Source organism: Morone saxatilis, unplaced genomic scaffold (genome assembly GCF_004916995.1).
Source record: "Morone saxatilis isolate NCDOM2014 unplaced genomic scaffold, NCSU_SB_2.0 Contig19, whole genome shotgun sequence".
Lineage (NCBI taxonomy): Eukaryota > Metazoa > Chordata > Actinopteri > Moronidae > Morone > Morone saxatilis.
The window spans coordinates 467,516-483,848 of NW_023339751.1; the positions used below are offsets into that span (position 1 = coordinate 467,516).

Below are 16,333 nucleotides of genomic sequence, written 5' to 3' on the forward strand. Positions count from 1 at the left end.
AACAGTTACTGACTAATTAACTGGTTTCATTTCTCTCCTGTCGCTGCCTGAACCCGCCGGGTCTTCAACTTCCCCCAGTTCTTCCTACAGTCAGCTAATGGGACCGCTAACTATCTAATAGCAGCTGGTTCAGTTAGCATATGCAGCAGTGGCGCAGTAAGAGACTCCCTGTGTTAGAAGAGAAAAGGTCCGTGTTACAACAATACTTTGGTCGAGGCGCAGTTGTTTTTGTTTTCTGCGACTATCTGACTGATGAAAAGTTCGTCAACTCTTCTCATCGACTAACGATTAAGTCGACTATCAGGCGGCCGCCCTAATAAGGTTACGTCTAGCATTGACTTCATCTCTTAAAGCCTGTTTTATAATGTTACCTCACATTCATACACACACTCAACCCACTTCACAGGACTCATCCCTGCCCAAATCTGTTCTCACTTAACACACACACACACTACCCTCTTCCCATGCTCCATCACGTGTATTGTGTATGTGTGTGTGTGTGAAGTTTGTGTGTGTGAAGTTTGTGTGTGAGAAGTGTGTGTGTGAGAAGTGTGCAGAAGATCTGGGTGAGGGCGTGTGTCTTATTAATATCTGAGTGATGAAAACGTGACGTCAAGCTCACACACTGTCTCCCTTGTTTTCTCACACACACACACGCCGTGGTCATACCCTCGACTGAACCTAAACACACACACTTTGCGCTGCCCACACATGCTGCTTCACTTACACACAGATATAAGACATTTGTGTCAGCTTTCACAAATGATACAACAGTAATAACCTTCCATCAGGACTGTAGTGAAACCAAAGAGTCGTAGGCTGCACAGTAAATCAATTAGTGTGTCTACGATTAGAGAGGACGTAATTACAGCTGGTTCTTCTTTTCAAGCCTTTGCTTGTTTATATGTGTGTGTGTGTAAACTGTGAGTGAATTTATCAAATGTCTGATCATACAGCTGCGGGCAGCTCATGTGATGGTTCCACATTCTGGGCTTTAAGGATTCACCACAAATTAAATACACACACACACACACATACACACCACTGTCCTGTTGTGCGTATTCTCCTGCGAGCTGTTGACCCAGAAATACAGTAACTTTTTGTTTATGTAGTTGACATTTAAGTACATTTAAAAAACTTAGATTTATCTTTAAAGATCCCCTCCACACTTATATACCGACAGTCTGCTTGAAACAATGTCAGTCTGATATGTTTTTTTCTTAAAAAAAGAAAAAATGTCCACATTGAAATCCTGAAAAAGTCATCTACTCCTTCTACCTCATTAAAAAATCCCAAATCTATGAATATGCAAGAGATGTCTCCAACTGTAAAGTCCATTCTCAGTGTTTGTGCACTGGTGGATCACACATTTCCCCTTTAGCAGATGAATGTGAAAACATCCTTCTAGTGTCGAACTCTGCTCATACATCATTCTGCACAGTGAAGATCAAACATCAGGCGACAGATGTTTGACTGGAGGCGGACTTTAATTAACCCGGAAGGCCTCATTGAGACGAGATATAAATGTTTTAAGTGTTCTGTCTGAATTACAGACACATAAAATAAGACGGATAACAAAAAAGATATGCCTCAGAACCAGAATTAAACAGAAATGTGATTATTTCTTTTTATTATTTATTTAATATTCATGTGAAAGATTTCATCCTAGAAACAACTTTAATGACTTAAAATCTGTCCAGAACCATGAAAATAACTGCGACTGATCCAAAATGAGATTCTAAAGTATCATATTCAATATACAAACATTCAATAAAGGTAACCAGAATTAAGATAAATGATTGTTTGAACATGATGAAGGAAGAATTGAATTATTAGTTTTAGGTATTTTGTGTATTTTCGTATATGTTTAGATTATTCGACTCTCAAATTGTAAACCTTTGGCACTCTAAAGTCTATTTTATTTTTAGTTGATCTCTTACATTTATGGTATTTTGTGTATTTTAATATGCTGTTTTATATGTAATGGCTTCATTAGTGTTCCTGACCGTCAAAAACTTTGACCTTAGACGCACAAATGGGTGAGATGTACAATCCTGGCTGCATGTAAACGCACCGTGTATTCTCTATATTCTCAATTAAGACTCACACTGAGTGACTGAGTGTCCAGTGACCCAGTTCAGATGTTTGTGGTGAGACACGAGTCTGAGGAGAATCTCCATCTGGGATCTCAGAAGCTGACTGGAGGCTGCAGCGTTATCTCTGAAGTGGTTAGGGACATTTAAGGGCAGTCTTTATTATAAAAGGTTCTCAAGCACAAACTTTGTGTTTTGCCTGACAAATTCAGATCCAGAATTGAGTCCAAAGAATCATCTTTCTTAGGTCAAACTGATTTTCTGTGCTAGATCAAAGGCAGAACTAATCAATCCAAGCTTCATTTGTTGAATTAAATCGCTAAAAGAAACTTCTTTTTCTTCTCTTTTCAGACAAAATAGCTGTGTGGTGACCAGAGGAGCCTTTCTGGATGTGTTGGTGTGCCTGTGTGGGCCGAAGATCAGTCTTCTGGATGGTAAGTAGTTACTGCGGGGTCGTGAGTCTTTCACTTTCACTTTATATATCAGAGAGAATCCACTACATTTGTGTCCCATTGTTACCAGATGAGCTTGCAGCAGTCGGATCAAAGAGTAATACTATCATAAAGTCCTTCCCGTTCCACATCAGACACAAACCGCACTAGTTCACCTGGAAGTAGACTCGGGCCCTCCTTATTAGACGTTCTTAGTCTGATCCACACATTCTGGTAAGCCTGGATATTTAGAGACTTGTTTTTCCAGTCATGGAAACTCCTGTAAATTGATTAAAAATAACCCAATATCCTGGAAATAACGTTTGTTGTCCTGGAAATGTTTAATTGTATTTCAGCCTCTTACTCAGATCGCCTACGTAAACCTTGGTTTGAGGGAAACTGTAGTAAACTGTAGTCAAATCACTGGAGACGGAAAGCAAGCTGAGACATATCCGATAAACACCTACCACCTTCCTCTAATGAACCTGCATCATTAAAAAGGGATAAAACTTCCTTCACTCTGTGATCTATGTGTCTTCAAGAGAGCATTTCAGAAGCATCGCATCCTGCCTGACGTTAACTTGACGTGTTTTGTCCTAAAGAGATACAAAACAGTGAATTTCTGCACTCGTTCTCCGTAATGTCAAATGTCTTCTGAGCAACAAGTGTTGTTATTTGAAGCTCCACTGCATTAAGAGTCTCTCCTTTTATTCTTAGCAAACAGGAAAGTAAAAGTCAAAATTAATTTGATAGGAGTTGATACCTTTTTAGGGTAATAAACGATCATACACTGGTAAATCCTCAAAAATACTAGTATAAATACTAAATATATTGAGCACTTAATAACGACTGTACTTCACATTGAGTCTAAAACTGATTCCTATGGTCTTTTGCTGATGTCAGCCAGTTGCCGGGGACTTTATCAGCTCAGCAAACACCAACTGTGTTCCCTCCACTCGCTGTGAATTTGACTTTGAGTGTTTCTACGTCTGAACCGACGACCCCGCGACGTTTGCCGGCAAGGCTGTCCACTGCACTCTCCATTTAGACTGATCGTTGACAGAAGTCGGCCTCATGTCTCGGGTAGTTCAGAGAAGACCCCTGGTGTGTGTCTGTGTGTCTGTGTTCGTGGTGCGGTTGTGTGCACATGTGCGCGGGCCGGTGGGGGTCTCCGCAGCCGAGGAATGTGAAACCGAAGGCGAGCGATCTCTGACAGATGGTGGGATTGTGCCTATGACCCAGTTTATGTTGGAGTTCTGTACAGAGAGGGGGGGAGGGGGAAGATAGAGAGGCGGGGGAGGCACTTTTTGGTCAACCATGTGCTGAACACATGTTCGTCTTGACAGTGGAAATACCGAGGATTTCTCAAAACAAGCCTGTAGATCGAGGACGCAGCCTGGCCCGACTTGGCTCTGCTCCTTACATAACTAAAGCTCCCTCCAGCTTACACACCTCTAATGCCGCTCTATTATTATCTTAAGTCTGTTTTTGGCTTCATTTCTCACCCTCTTTGAGTCCTCTGTTGGTCTGTCTTTCTTTTTTATTTCCAATCCCTCACTCGCGTGTAATTCCACTTTTCAAAGTTCATCTGAAAGCAGCAGGCTCTTAAGAGTGGGACTAAAGGAGGTGAACAACTGGCTTTTTCAATATTACTTCTCTTTTTTCCCTTTTAACTGGCACCCTGCATTAAGTAGGAACTTCGCATTTAGCAGCCAGATCCTCTCAACTCTGAACACAAGCCTGTGTGTGTGTCTGCGTGTGTGTGTGTGTGTGTGCGTGTGTGCGTGTGTGCGTGCACTCTGCTTCAGCCCTTTGATCCATGCGGACTCATAAAAAAATCCCCCACTGTCCATTGCTTCATCTCCACCTCCACCAGTCTGCTTTGCAGCCATGCCAGTAAAAAGAGCTGAAAAGTTTGAGGAAGGTAGAGGAAAGGGAGAGAGTTTACAGTTTAAAGTTTTAGTGAATTTGCTAGAATTTCATGTGTTTCCATTGGTGTGGAAGTAGATGATGGTAGATTATGATGTTAAATGAGTCAGTATTCCTGGGAATCTGGAAAAGGCATTTATTGGCATTGTAACAAGTGTGTCTGTGCTGAAGAACAAACTATTTAACCAAGAATCTTTATGTAAATTGTGCTAAACTAGTAGTTTTCCATGATCATCTTCTCATGATAGCAGACTGACTGACTTCCTCTCAGATATTAAAAGGGAACTACACCAATTTAACACTTCAGAGTGAGTTTACAGTTACAGTGAGCTCTGCTGCATGCATGAAAACGTTGCATAAAGCTTTCTGTGGCTGCGTGAAATCTGATAAATTGCCTCAAGTGATGTCAGTCGGGCCTGAAGCGTTTGAAAGTTTGAAAAACAACAAAACTCTGTTGGTGTGGTTTACTAAGTGAGCTCGCCAGACTTCTGTCGGCATGATCCTCATCATCAGCCCGGAGCTACATTAGCCGCTACTAGCCTAATACATCTCTAAGGTGAGCTGTCGGCGGTCCGTGCAATGCTAAAGCAGTGGAGTCTTTTAAAGGAGGCGTATGGTCACTCAGATGTCATATCTTACCTTTGAGAGTTATTGGTTGCTGTAAACCGTCCATAATGAAGAGATCTCTTAGCGTGACTTCACTGTAAGAAATGCAAGACAAAAGCCGCAGTTCTTGTTATTACACAGATGGATTTTAAAGTTTAACTTAAAGATACCCTGTGGAGCTCGTATTAGCTTCAGCTTACATTAGAGAGCATTTTTGCAAAGATGGAGTGTAGTTGCATCAGAAAGGAGGAGAAATGAGTTCTTACCATACACACATTTATGGCATGTGACTGTTGTATTAAGATCGACTTGAAAATATCCAAACATATCCTTTAAGTTCAAGCTGTCTACACAAGAAGCGTGTCACCATAATTAGGCTCCCAGCAGCTTTAGCTGAGATTGATGTTCGTAGTTGACATCTCGGTCAACCATGTAGTTCCATATCTGGAGACTCTTTTAACTTTGTGCTTTTTTCGAGGGACGCCAAAAGAAGAAGAACTTTGTATTCTTCCTCTCTCTGTGAAATACAGTCCGGTCTATACATTACGCTCTTTAGAACCAGGGTTCCCAACCTCGGGGTCAGGACCCACAAAAGGGTCGCAAGATACATCTAAGGGGTCAAGAAGAAAATAAAATAGTATTTCTGCTTAAAAATGTAGATTTTTTTTCTTTTCTCAATAATTGCTGAATCGTTTTACATTATAGATGAAAACAAGATGAAAGCATAGAGCTTCAGTCTGGAGGGTGTAAAGATTTACTGATACGAGTTTGAAATCGGTTTTAACATTATAGATGCAACTACATCGGTACGCTGACCCCTGGATCGATCTGGCCGAGGTTGAAGGTAAACTGTCATTTTTAAAGAACTGGCTTATTTTAGTTTAGTATGGAAAGTAAATGTCCACATTCAACAAACGTTAAGAACTGTATCAGATTGCATCAAATCGAATTGTTGAATAGCATCGTCCCTGAATCGTATCATAAAGCGTTATTTTCCGTCCTGTAGATGCACTGCCTTAGTCGTGTTTTTTGGCAGACTATTGACTAGTATTATTTAATAGTAATTTGACCATTACAGTAGTTAAACTTCCTCATGAATTTAGGAATCTACCAGCTGCTGTGGCTGAAAGGCCATCGTCATTTTAGCATGCTGTTATATATATCACTTTTAGGACAACGAGCAACCCACAAACACACCCGTATATATATGTAGGCACAGAGTTTTTAGGGTAATTAGAGGGAGGGACCTCAGCAAATTGTAAAGCTCCATCAGCTTGAGAAAGAGGTCAGCTCTCTCACACTGTCACACGTAGCGTCTGGGGTTTGTTTTTCACAGCTTGGGTAATGACGGTGGAAGCTGATGTGAAATCCAGCTGTGTGCTTGCATGTGAGAGCCTGTGCAAGTGTCTAGCCAAGGTTCTAGCTTGACGCAGCAAAGAGTCGGTACTGCCAGCTTTAAGTGGGCTGCGGACGGTGCTAATGGGGAACCAGTGAGCTTACTGGCACATGCACCTACACCCAAGTACGCAGCACTTTGTTGTAGGTTTTGTGCTACATCAATGCAAACCGAACTCTAAACAACGCAGCGATACCATCATCATCTGTGCTCAAGCATTGCATAACGCGGTCAACCATCACACATCTTTCACTCTGTCTGTCTCTTTCCCAGTGACACTTCTTTAAGAGCCTGGTGTCACACTGTTGGTGTTATTGGACTGGACCCTCCATCCAAATCCAGTTGCAAATCTGGCACTAAACCACCGACTGTAAGGTCGGACTGGGTTTATTTAAACCAGATGTCGTAGGTTTAGTTTAAATATTTGACCTACGCTGTAAAACAGGCCATCGCACGTGTTCCTGTCTCCCGCTAACACATAAACCTTTACACGGGTTAGCTCAGATCTCCCCGAAACATACGCCCCACAGATGAATCTGCTTCTCTAACTTTATGGAGACTGTTTTCATTTTTACGCGTGTTATTTGCATGTTTGTTGGGTTATTCTAAAGTTCTGCAGTTCTTCTACAGTTTTTTCATTTGGGGCGTCTACACAAGCACGCTAATAACGTCAAGTTATGGTTGGTTCTTTCAAGTCTCAGGTTTCTTGACTAAAACACGACAACTGCACAACCACTGACCACAACCAAGTCGGACTTCTTTCCATGTTTTTATTCCAGGAAGGTTGTAGACTGAACCTGATATCTATTTGTGTTTGTACTCGAGAGAGAGAGCTGGTATGGCTAGTAATAATTCCAGCAGATCACATGCAGCAGTGTTTCTGTTCTCTCACTTTGTGGAACTAAAACATGTTTCCTGTACGTTGCCACACGTCCCTCCAACACGAATGTGATTATCAACCATAAAACGTAAACTTTGGTTATTCGGGAAATCGGGTTACTGCAAACCGTATCGATGCTTTGATCAAATTACTTGCTGCTCAATCATAAATAGTTTGTTACAGTGATCAGATTAAAGGATTTCTGTTCATAATAATCACTTCCAGCCACTTTCATATCAAATGAAAGAGCCTGTACTTATGCACAGTGGTTTTTCTGGCTAACATCAGCATTCTGACGGTATAATGTTCACCATGTTCACCGTCTAATGTTAGCATTATAGCATGCAAACATTTGTTAATTAGCACGAAGTGCAGCTGAGGCTGAGGGGGGCGAATCTATGCATTACATTAATGTCCTGTACGCTTCATAGTGCCAACCCGCACATTCCCAAACTGCACCACTCTTTATTCATTTATTTAAATAGTAGCCTTTATATAAGATTCAAGATTCAATACTTTATTGCCATGCAACTCAGTGCAAGTTGCTAGGGATTTGCTTCAGTGTCTCAGAACATCACAAGACAAAAAAAAGACACAGAACATATACATTTATAATACAACACAAAGGGCACAGAACATATAACTAACATAATAGCTACATAATACATAATTGTATATATTGTCTCTTTTATTGTCTCTATTTCCAATTTATTATTATTTATATTTAATCTCATACTATGTTTATTTGTTGTGCACCAAGGCGGAGATCCTTAATAAAAACCAATTGGTATTATTTTGGTTATTGATTGAAGAGAGGAGCTGTTTTTCTCTCTGATGTGATAGTAAAATAAAATATTTGTCATGCAGACTGATGATGTACAAAACAAGTGCCTTTGTGAAAGTGTGATTATAAATTCACTGTTAGTTTGCTGGAAGTTGTGGTACAAGTTTCCCCTCTTTCACCTTCACACTGTGTTTGTTTATCTCTGAATTATCGTGTAGACCAACACACGTGAACTCCACTGAGTCCTGCACCTTTCACCGACATTCATTAACACACCGGTCTGATCTCAATGCTCATACTGTAATCCCTGAGCCCCCAGGCCTCATCCCAGAGCATCCCGAATATCAGACGGCCAACCACAACTTAACAGAGCCTGGAGCGCGGGCCAGCTGCAGGTTTGCACACGAGCGGCGTGAAGAGACCACAAGTGTTGTAGAGTCGGATTTAAATAAACACAGCTGTGGGGAGAACAATGGCTGTTTATGATCAGACCATGAAAAATCACATTGAAATGGCCCTCCCAGGAACGCCTTTCATTGCTGAGGGAATGCCTGACACACACACAACACACACACACACACACACACACACACACACACAACACACACACACACACACCCCATCCTCCATCCTCCATTCCTCCACACACTCTATTTTAATAAAACCCACCATAAAAAAAAAACAGCTTTGCATCCTGACTAATGATGTTTTTTCCTCTTTCCTTTTTCTTATTCCCTCCCTCATTTTCTTCTCTCTTTCCTCCAGCTTCCATTCTCTCTGCCTTTCTCTAATGAGGCACTTGGACTCTGTTGAAAGAAACGGCTCTTAAGCCTCCTTGCTTCTCGATTGGCTTCTCTTTCACTGTTTGTCTAGGGTGTAGTGTGCGTGTGTAAATGATTTTGTGTATCTGTGTGTAAGAGTCAGGTATGAATGTATGACAAAGCTAATGGTAGCATGCTGTTTCTCTCTCTCCTCCATGACAGACAGCCGTTTTCTCTTTGAACACGCTCACATTCTCCTTCAGTCATCCTCCTCCTCTCCTCCCTTCATCATCGGTGTCATTACTGTGCCCCTAACCCCTCTATTATAACCATTAGGGTATGCTTATTTGGCCCCGGACCCCCTTTGAGGATCAGGTTCCACAGTAACCTGGCCCATCTCTGGAGGAATGCGGCATTTCCCGCTCTTTTGTCAGGCACGTTTAGAGTGGCGGCTGCAGGGCAGATTGAGTTGCAGGGGGGTTTCATAAGCTTTCTCTAATTCTTGTGTGTGTTGTCGTGTGTGTGTGTGTGTGTGTTGTGGTGTGTGTGTGTGTGTGTGTGGTGTGTGTGGTGTGTGTGTGTGTGTGTGTGTGGTGTGTGTGTGTGTGTGTGTTGTGTGTGTGTGTGTCAAACTAATTGAGTTGGCTGTCAAAGCAGGGTCTGTGTGGAGTCTTAGAGCAATACTGTAGGGAGGAGCACAGCTTTAGAATGGCATTGGGTTACTCTATAGTTGCCCTGCCTTTGGATTATACTTATATTTCAGAGGAAGTGTGCGTGCATGTGTGCACGAACATGTGTGTGTTTATTTGTGTGTCCATCACTCCCCAAGGGTGTATGTTCACAGGTGGCTGGGTTGGCACAGGCATGGGCATTTCCAAACAGACACTGACGCAGCCTTTCCTATAAAAGTGAAAATAGAAAGGAACAGAGGACACTGGCTGCTTCAGTCTGGTCTGTTGTTTGCATCTGTTTGCTTCACAAAGGACTGTGTGTGTTTGTTTGTTTAGCTCGTAGAGACGCTGGATACATATGAAGGCACTGGGAATATTTCAATAAACTCAGATACTGCAGTTTTAAATGTACATGGCAATGCCTAATGGAGTCAGAACTTTATTAATCCTCACTGGAAACAGGATTCCGCTTCAATAGGATTCAAAAGAAAATAGAAAAGCAGACATTCAATGTGAAAAACTGCTGCTGTCCAGGGGCGCTTCCAGACTTTTTTGACTGGGGTGCCACAAGAGGGGCTCCATTTATTTAAGACCCCAGTATGCAGAAATATTCAAATACACTCGTCGAACATCAAACCACATGTGAAAATCTGCATAGTTTTTGTCCAAAACTGCATGGGATTAGCATAAAGTGGGCACGTCTGCAAAGGGGAGACTTGTGGGGGTATCCGCAGAACCCATTGGCCAATCAGATTTCAGGGTCCCCCTTTTTTTTTTTTATAGGTACAAAAACGGAACTTTACAGATATGAAAATAGACAGCAGTTTAAATTGGTATTTGTTATTACACATTTGTTTTATTAGCACCGGAGAGGAGAGAAAAGTATAAAATGATGATCATGAAAATATTACAATAATGAACAACATAAGTACGTGTTCAGCTGACGTGAAGCTCTGTGTGTGTTTCAGATTCAGACGTCGGTGACCTCCGACAGGAAGCTCTGTCCGTCCTCGTGGCCTCAGATCTCGTCACCTCCGACGCTTCCTCCTCCACCCTAGGGCCCGGCAGCACCCAGTACCTGCTCAGCCTGGCCCGGGTGGCCCTCAGTGCCAGCGTGGAGATCCCTGATCTCTGGGGGGGGGCTCGGCTCACCAGCCAGCTCCTGCAGAGTCTGCTGCGCTGCCCACAGTACGAGGTGAGGGAGCTGGCACTGGAGGGGGTCCTGAGGAGGCTGCAGGAGGAGGAGGAGGAGGAGGAGAGGAGGCCTCAGTGGCTGGACGAGACCACCCTGTCTAACCTGACCAGCCTGGCTCTTCATGAGACACACCCCCAGTGTCTGGCCAAGGTGAGACCACACACACACACACACACACACACACAAAAGCATTACAGGAGGTTGTTTGTTGTGTGTGTGTTTGAGAGCCTTTATATGTGTGTGTCTGGTTGTTTTATGGATGTGTGTGTGTGTGTGAGTCTGTGACGGGCTGTAAGCAGCATGATTTCAGAGTCCTGTCATCACACAATGATGAGCCCTTTCCAAAAAATATGTTTTTCCTATTCATCTCAGTTTTTACGGAGCCACAGGGACGGTTGCTGCAAATTGATTAAATGTCCAAATCCATCTTGCAGAGGCTTGCGTGAGAGGATAATCGGCCACAGGGGGACACGCCAAGCACGCTAGCAGCAAGCTGACTCACTCTCTCGCACTCTCAATCACTTACACACACTCATGAGAGGTTTGGTACGCTTTCACTCTTAACAAGTCTTGGAGGAGAAAATGCAGCCTGTTTCCTGTTTGGGGACAGAAGGTCTTATTTCAGTGTGTTCATAAAGCAAGGACAGGCAGCCGCCGGCAGACCTGCTCTGTTACGCCTGTCGTTAACACTCCTCCAGAGCTGACGTTACCGTAGGCCCCTGAGCATCCTGGAAAACCTGGAAATTTAGAGACTAGTTTTCCAGACATGGAAACACCTGGAAATTGATTAAAATTACCAAAAATCCTGGAAATAATCTCTGTTGTCCTGGAAATGGTGTTTGAGCCCCTCACTCAGATCTCTTCCCTAAACCTAAAGTATTATCAGACAGAAGCGATCTTTCTGCGTCATATCTGTTGTTGTGGTTGATAAATACATGCACAGTGATGTTAATTATGCGTGCAACAAACACTTTAACTTCCTGGAAGATGAATTTTCAGTCAAATAAAGTAAATTCTATTTGAGCTAGAGGAATCGGAGCAACTCTGCTACGACCCTGTCCAATAAATGCTGGCCAGCTCCGAGGGCTACTGGTAAATTATATGACCATTAGTGTGCAAGTGCTGTCCTGTATTGTCAAGAAAACCCCTGGAAAATGTCCTGGAAAATGTCCTGGAAGATTTCTTAAAAAGGGTGGGAACCCTGGTGAAGCAAATGCATCGCCATTATATTTAAACCTGTATCAATGATCATTTTAATATTTTCGGCCACTAACAAAAACAAGTAATAAACCAATCAGACATTTTTGGACCATTTCTGAGAACCTGAGCCTGAATGAAAAGAACCGATCAGAGCTGAGAAGGACAGGTGGTTGTTGGGTCTCTGGGAATGAGACTCAACAATCAACGATCTTTACTATTTTTAGCAACTGAAAAAAAACAAGTAATTACAAAATCACACATTTTGAGTTGGTCAGTCAAACCTGTGACGGCCACCTGCAGCTGCTGTTTGCACGAGGGTAAGCGAATGGGAGAGAGAATGAGTCTAGATTTCATTCAATCACAGTCCTCACAGGAGTCTGACTGTTTACAAAGGTCAGAAACATGCTGTTTAGTGTAACTGTGACCCTGAACTGAAAATAGAAGATAGGAAAAGATCCAGCAGAACCTCAAATTACCTGAAAGCAGGACTGCACTGTCGCTGAAGAAGAATCACTTTCTGTCCTGTTGTTGATGCGTTCTTGGTTTTCATGGCACCCTCAATCTACCTAATCTGGACTAGTGCAGGTGGATGGTTCTGGACTTAATTAAGAGGTTATGTGGTGTAGAAATGGGCGAGGACCCCCCAGACCTGGCACTCGTGAACATGACTCAGCACTGCCGGGTCTGAGCGGCTGTGTGTGTTTTATGTGTTGTGTTTGAGCTTTTCTGGGGGGGAGGGGGGGTTGGTGCATGTGCGTATGTTTGGCTGTGCATTCTTCACCAGGCGCTGCTTTACGGGCCAGCCGTTAATGTTTAAAGTGTCGGCCCCCGTTAAATGGAGCCTCCCTTGCGCCAAGGACACGCCAACCCCAGCGGGCCAGTTGCCATAGCTCGCCCGGGTGAAGCATTCTGGGAGAGGAGCAGGAGCAGCAGTAGGCCAAGGACATTGTGTTGGTTTTGATATTCTACCCGGTGACGATGCTTCCAGAGTCTGAAGAAAACGATCCTGTCATCTTGAGTCCTTATTCCAGACATGTGTTAGAGGAATGTGCCGCATTAGAGGACTCATATGGGAAACAGGGCAGATGGTAGCCTGAAAGTATGACTCTTCACATTCCCAAGAATTAGACAATATTCAGTAAAGAGGCAAAGGTAAAGTATCCTATAAAGATGTTTCCATATCGGGTTCCTGTCCAGAAACCAAATTATTTATATAAAAAATTGAATGAGGGAATGACACATGCTTGTGTGACGTGTTTCCAGTAACTGCTAACCAACACTCTTTTAATGATTAATGAGGACATCCTGTCACTTATTCAAACACACAGAGATGCTTTGTTGGTTTCATTTTATTTCCCTGTGCAGTAAAGAACGGATAAATAGGATCAACAGTGCAGCATTGCAGTCAGGTGACGTTCAGAATGCACATTCATGCAATTACAAGCACATATTTCTCAACATTTTGGATAAAAGGATATGATAATTGTCATATATTCTGGAAGATAAACTGTTCTTGTCAGTTTCATCAACAGTCCAGTGAGTCACATTTACGAGGATATATTGGCAGAAATGTACCTGCACCTGAATATAGGAATCATTGTGTCCTCAGAATGAGCAGATTTTAGAGTTTCTGTTGGTCTGAAAACCAGTTTATATACACGTGGACTGATGTGGCACAGGACACCATCATGAATCGTGGAAGCTCTGAATACTGCTTCGATGCAGTGCTAGGATAAGTGTGCATCAATAAGTGTATTAAGCTCAGTGGAGAGTGCAGATTTTGCAGATGTAGTCTGTTTTTTTACTTTGAGTTTCTTTCGGTAAAAAACGAAAATTCAGCAGAACACAAACTCAGACAGTCATCATTTGGTTTTGTGAGTCAGAGCTTAGGTCGTCTTCTCCATTCAAGAGTGTAATGTGAAGAGGAGGGAGGCAAGAAAAAGATGTTACGTGATGATATTGTGACAGCAGCTATAACACAGAGCTGCAGCTTGAGGAGCAGATGATGTCTTCTGATCACTGTGCTGTGAAAAAAATGTTTTTTCTTTACACACACACCAAAACCTATTTGGGGTTTGGATTCATTATGATTTTTTTGACATTTAAATAAAAGTCATGTAGTACATTTTCATCCAGTTTTTCTCTCTTTGGTCATGGTTTGGCTTCTGATCTGCTCAGAGAATAAGAGCCAGACAGCACCGTAAGCTGGGTAGAGTGTAACGTTTCTATTTATTAATGTTTTTGTGTGTGTGCGTCTGTTCATGCAGGGTGGGCATCACTGTTTATTTGCATGTTACAGCTATGGAAGTCTGTATGCGCCTATGCCTGAGTTGGCTTGTTTTCCTGTGACTGTGTATATTTGAGTATGAGGGCAGTCGAGTGTGTTGCAAGACGGGAGCTCATTAAAGCGGGTTGTAAAAGTCAGAGGCAGCAGAGACGGTCGGACCAGCTGGGGTTGGAAGCTAACGGGGAGGATGAACGGTGAAACACACACAGGCAATAGCCGGGATTTAAACTGTGTATGTTCTCAGTCATGCAATAAAGAGAGAGAAATGCAGCGGTCAAATGAGTAATGACGCTGGCTTGGCATTGCAGGCCCAATGATTGATTCACTCTCATTGGAGCTGACAGGAGCCAATGGACTTCAGTGAAATATTGCCTGAAAAATACCCTATATGTCCACCACAACCTCCCTGACAAGTGTAATGGGCTGCTGTAGTTATTTGGCACTATTTGTTGGTGCATTAGAGCAAATGACTTTTCTCCAACAGCATGAAATATGGACATCAGGAGCTGTGTGTGTACACGATGTACTGTTCTCTACTCTCTGGAGCAATGTGTTTGCAGTATGCTTAAAGCTGCATTAATGGATTTTTTTGGCCACTTGGGGCAGCAAAAACAAACTGAAAGCACAACTTGGACGTAATTTGTCGTTATAGCTACAGGTAGTTCTTTATAGGACGCTGATTGGTCTGAACCACTGTGGTTTGGACACACGCATGTAGCTTGAAGCCTGGTGAGATGGATTCTTGTGTGAGTGAGTGAGAAGTTAGTTTGCATTAACTCCTGAGAAAGATATGTCTCTTTAGCCGCTAAATGCTCCAGTATGCACACCAGCTAGGGTTAGGGTTAGGGTTAGGGTTAGGGTTAGTCGATAGCTCTAGCTGGCTCCCGTTCGGTGCTGGGCAGGTAGCATACAGTTATTTTTACTGTAAATAAGGTTGTTGACAGCTGAGTATTACATTGAATCTTATCCAGTTAGCTTTTGTTTGCTGTTGAATTATTAATGTACATGTTTGGATGTTTGGATGGATTATTAAATCCAGGGTTTTATTGTATGGTACTTGTTTCTTAAACATAATGACGATCAGTGTTTGAACTATCGGACCATTCAGAGTCAGTCAGAACAACAAACTAGCTGCTAGGAGGTCTACCTTGCTACCTTGTCTTTTATCCATGCTCTCTCACACACACACACACACACACACACAGATGTTTACACACAGACACTGCATGCGCCCGCTCGTCCTGCTCTCCACCCACACAGATCCTATAAAGCAAGCTTTATTTTAAAGCTCTAATAACAGGTTGGGGCCTTGAAAGAAATAATAATCATTGAGATATGCAGGAGGAATGTCAACATGTGTTCTCTGCTGGATGTGTGTTTTTAACGGGGGTCTCACGCGGTGGAAAACTAGCCTTTTCCTCCTCTGACTCGGTCAGCTGCCTCCCTCTCTGGAGGAGTGACCGGGCAAAGTAAACAGCGCTGAAAGGATGGAGAGGCGGGGGAAGCAGCGAGGGGTGAAGGAAGCAGAAAATCAAGTTTAGGAGGTTAAGCTGAATAGATGCTGTAAGAGTAGACAAAGAACACATTACTGCCTGAAAGAAAGAGTGAATATGCCTCCAGTTCTGCACATCTTTGTGTGCACGCAGCTGCTTGTGCATCCATATACATGCATATATTTGTGTGTGAAAGAGAGAGCGAGGCAGCTGTGTACCCGTGGTTAGGGTGTGCATAGGGAGGATCTGACCGGTGTGGTAAAAATACCCTTTGGGGCAACTTGCCAGCCGCACTGCAGAGAGGACACCAAAGCTGTGTTGATGGATGGCCCTGAGCAACTTCCCCCACCAGTAGCTCTGAATGTGTGTGTACATTAATATCTTATTTCTTAACTGCTTTGACCATCTCGATGTCTCTGCTTCCTCCTCTCAGGTCCTCACCGTGCTGTGTGTGTTGAGCTCCAGCGGTGAGCTCCAGTGGAGGGATGCCGTTAAGATACTGTCCCAGGAGGAGGTCCTGCTGCACCTTCTCGCTCTGGCTCAGAATTCTGCTCACAGGTCAGAAAAGACACACATACGTGCACATGTGTAAATAATCTCTAACGTG

General features: G+C 43.0%; 1 protein-coding gene across 1 annotated transcript in view; it reads left to right on the forward strand.

The window, feature by feature from the left end:
• Positions 1-16,333, forward strand: part of thada (THADA armadillo repeat containing) — a gene marked incomplete in the record, with an annotated part of 71,220 nt that extends 54,887 nt beyond the window's left edge. Inside the window, 3 exon segments of the mRNA XM_035664215.1 lie at positions 2,445-2,527; positions 10,520-10,896; positions 16,160-16,333. Coding sequence (XP_035520108.1) covers positions 2,445-2,527; positions 10,520-10,896; positions 16,160-16,318 — 619 coding nt within the window.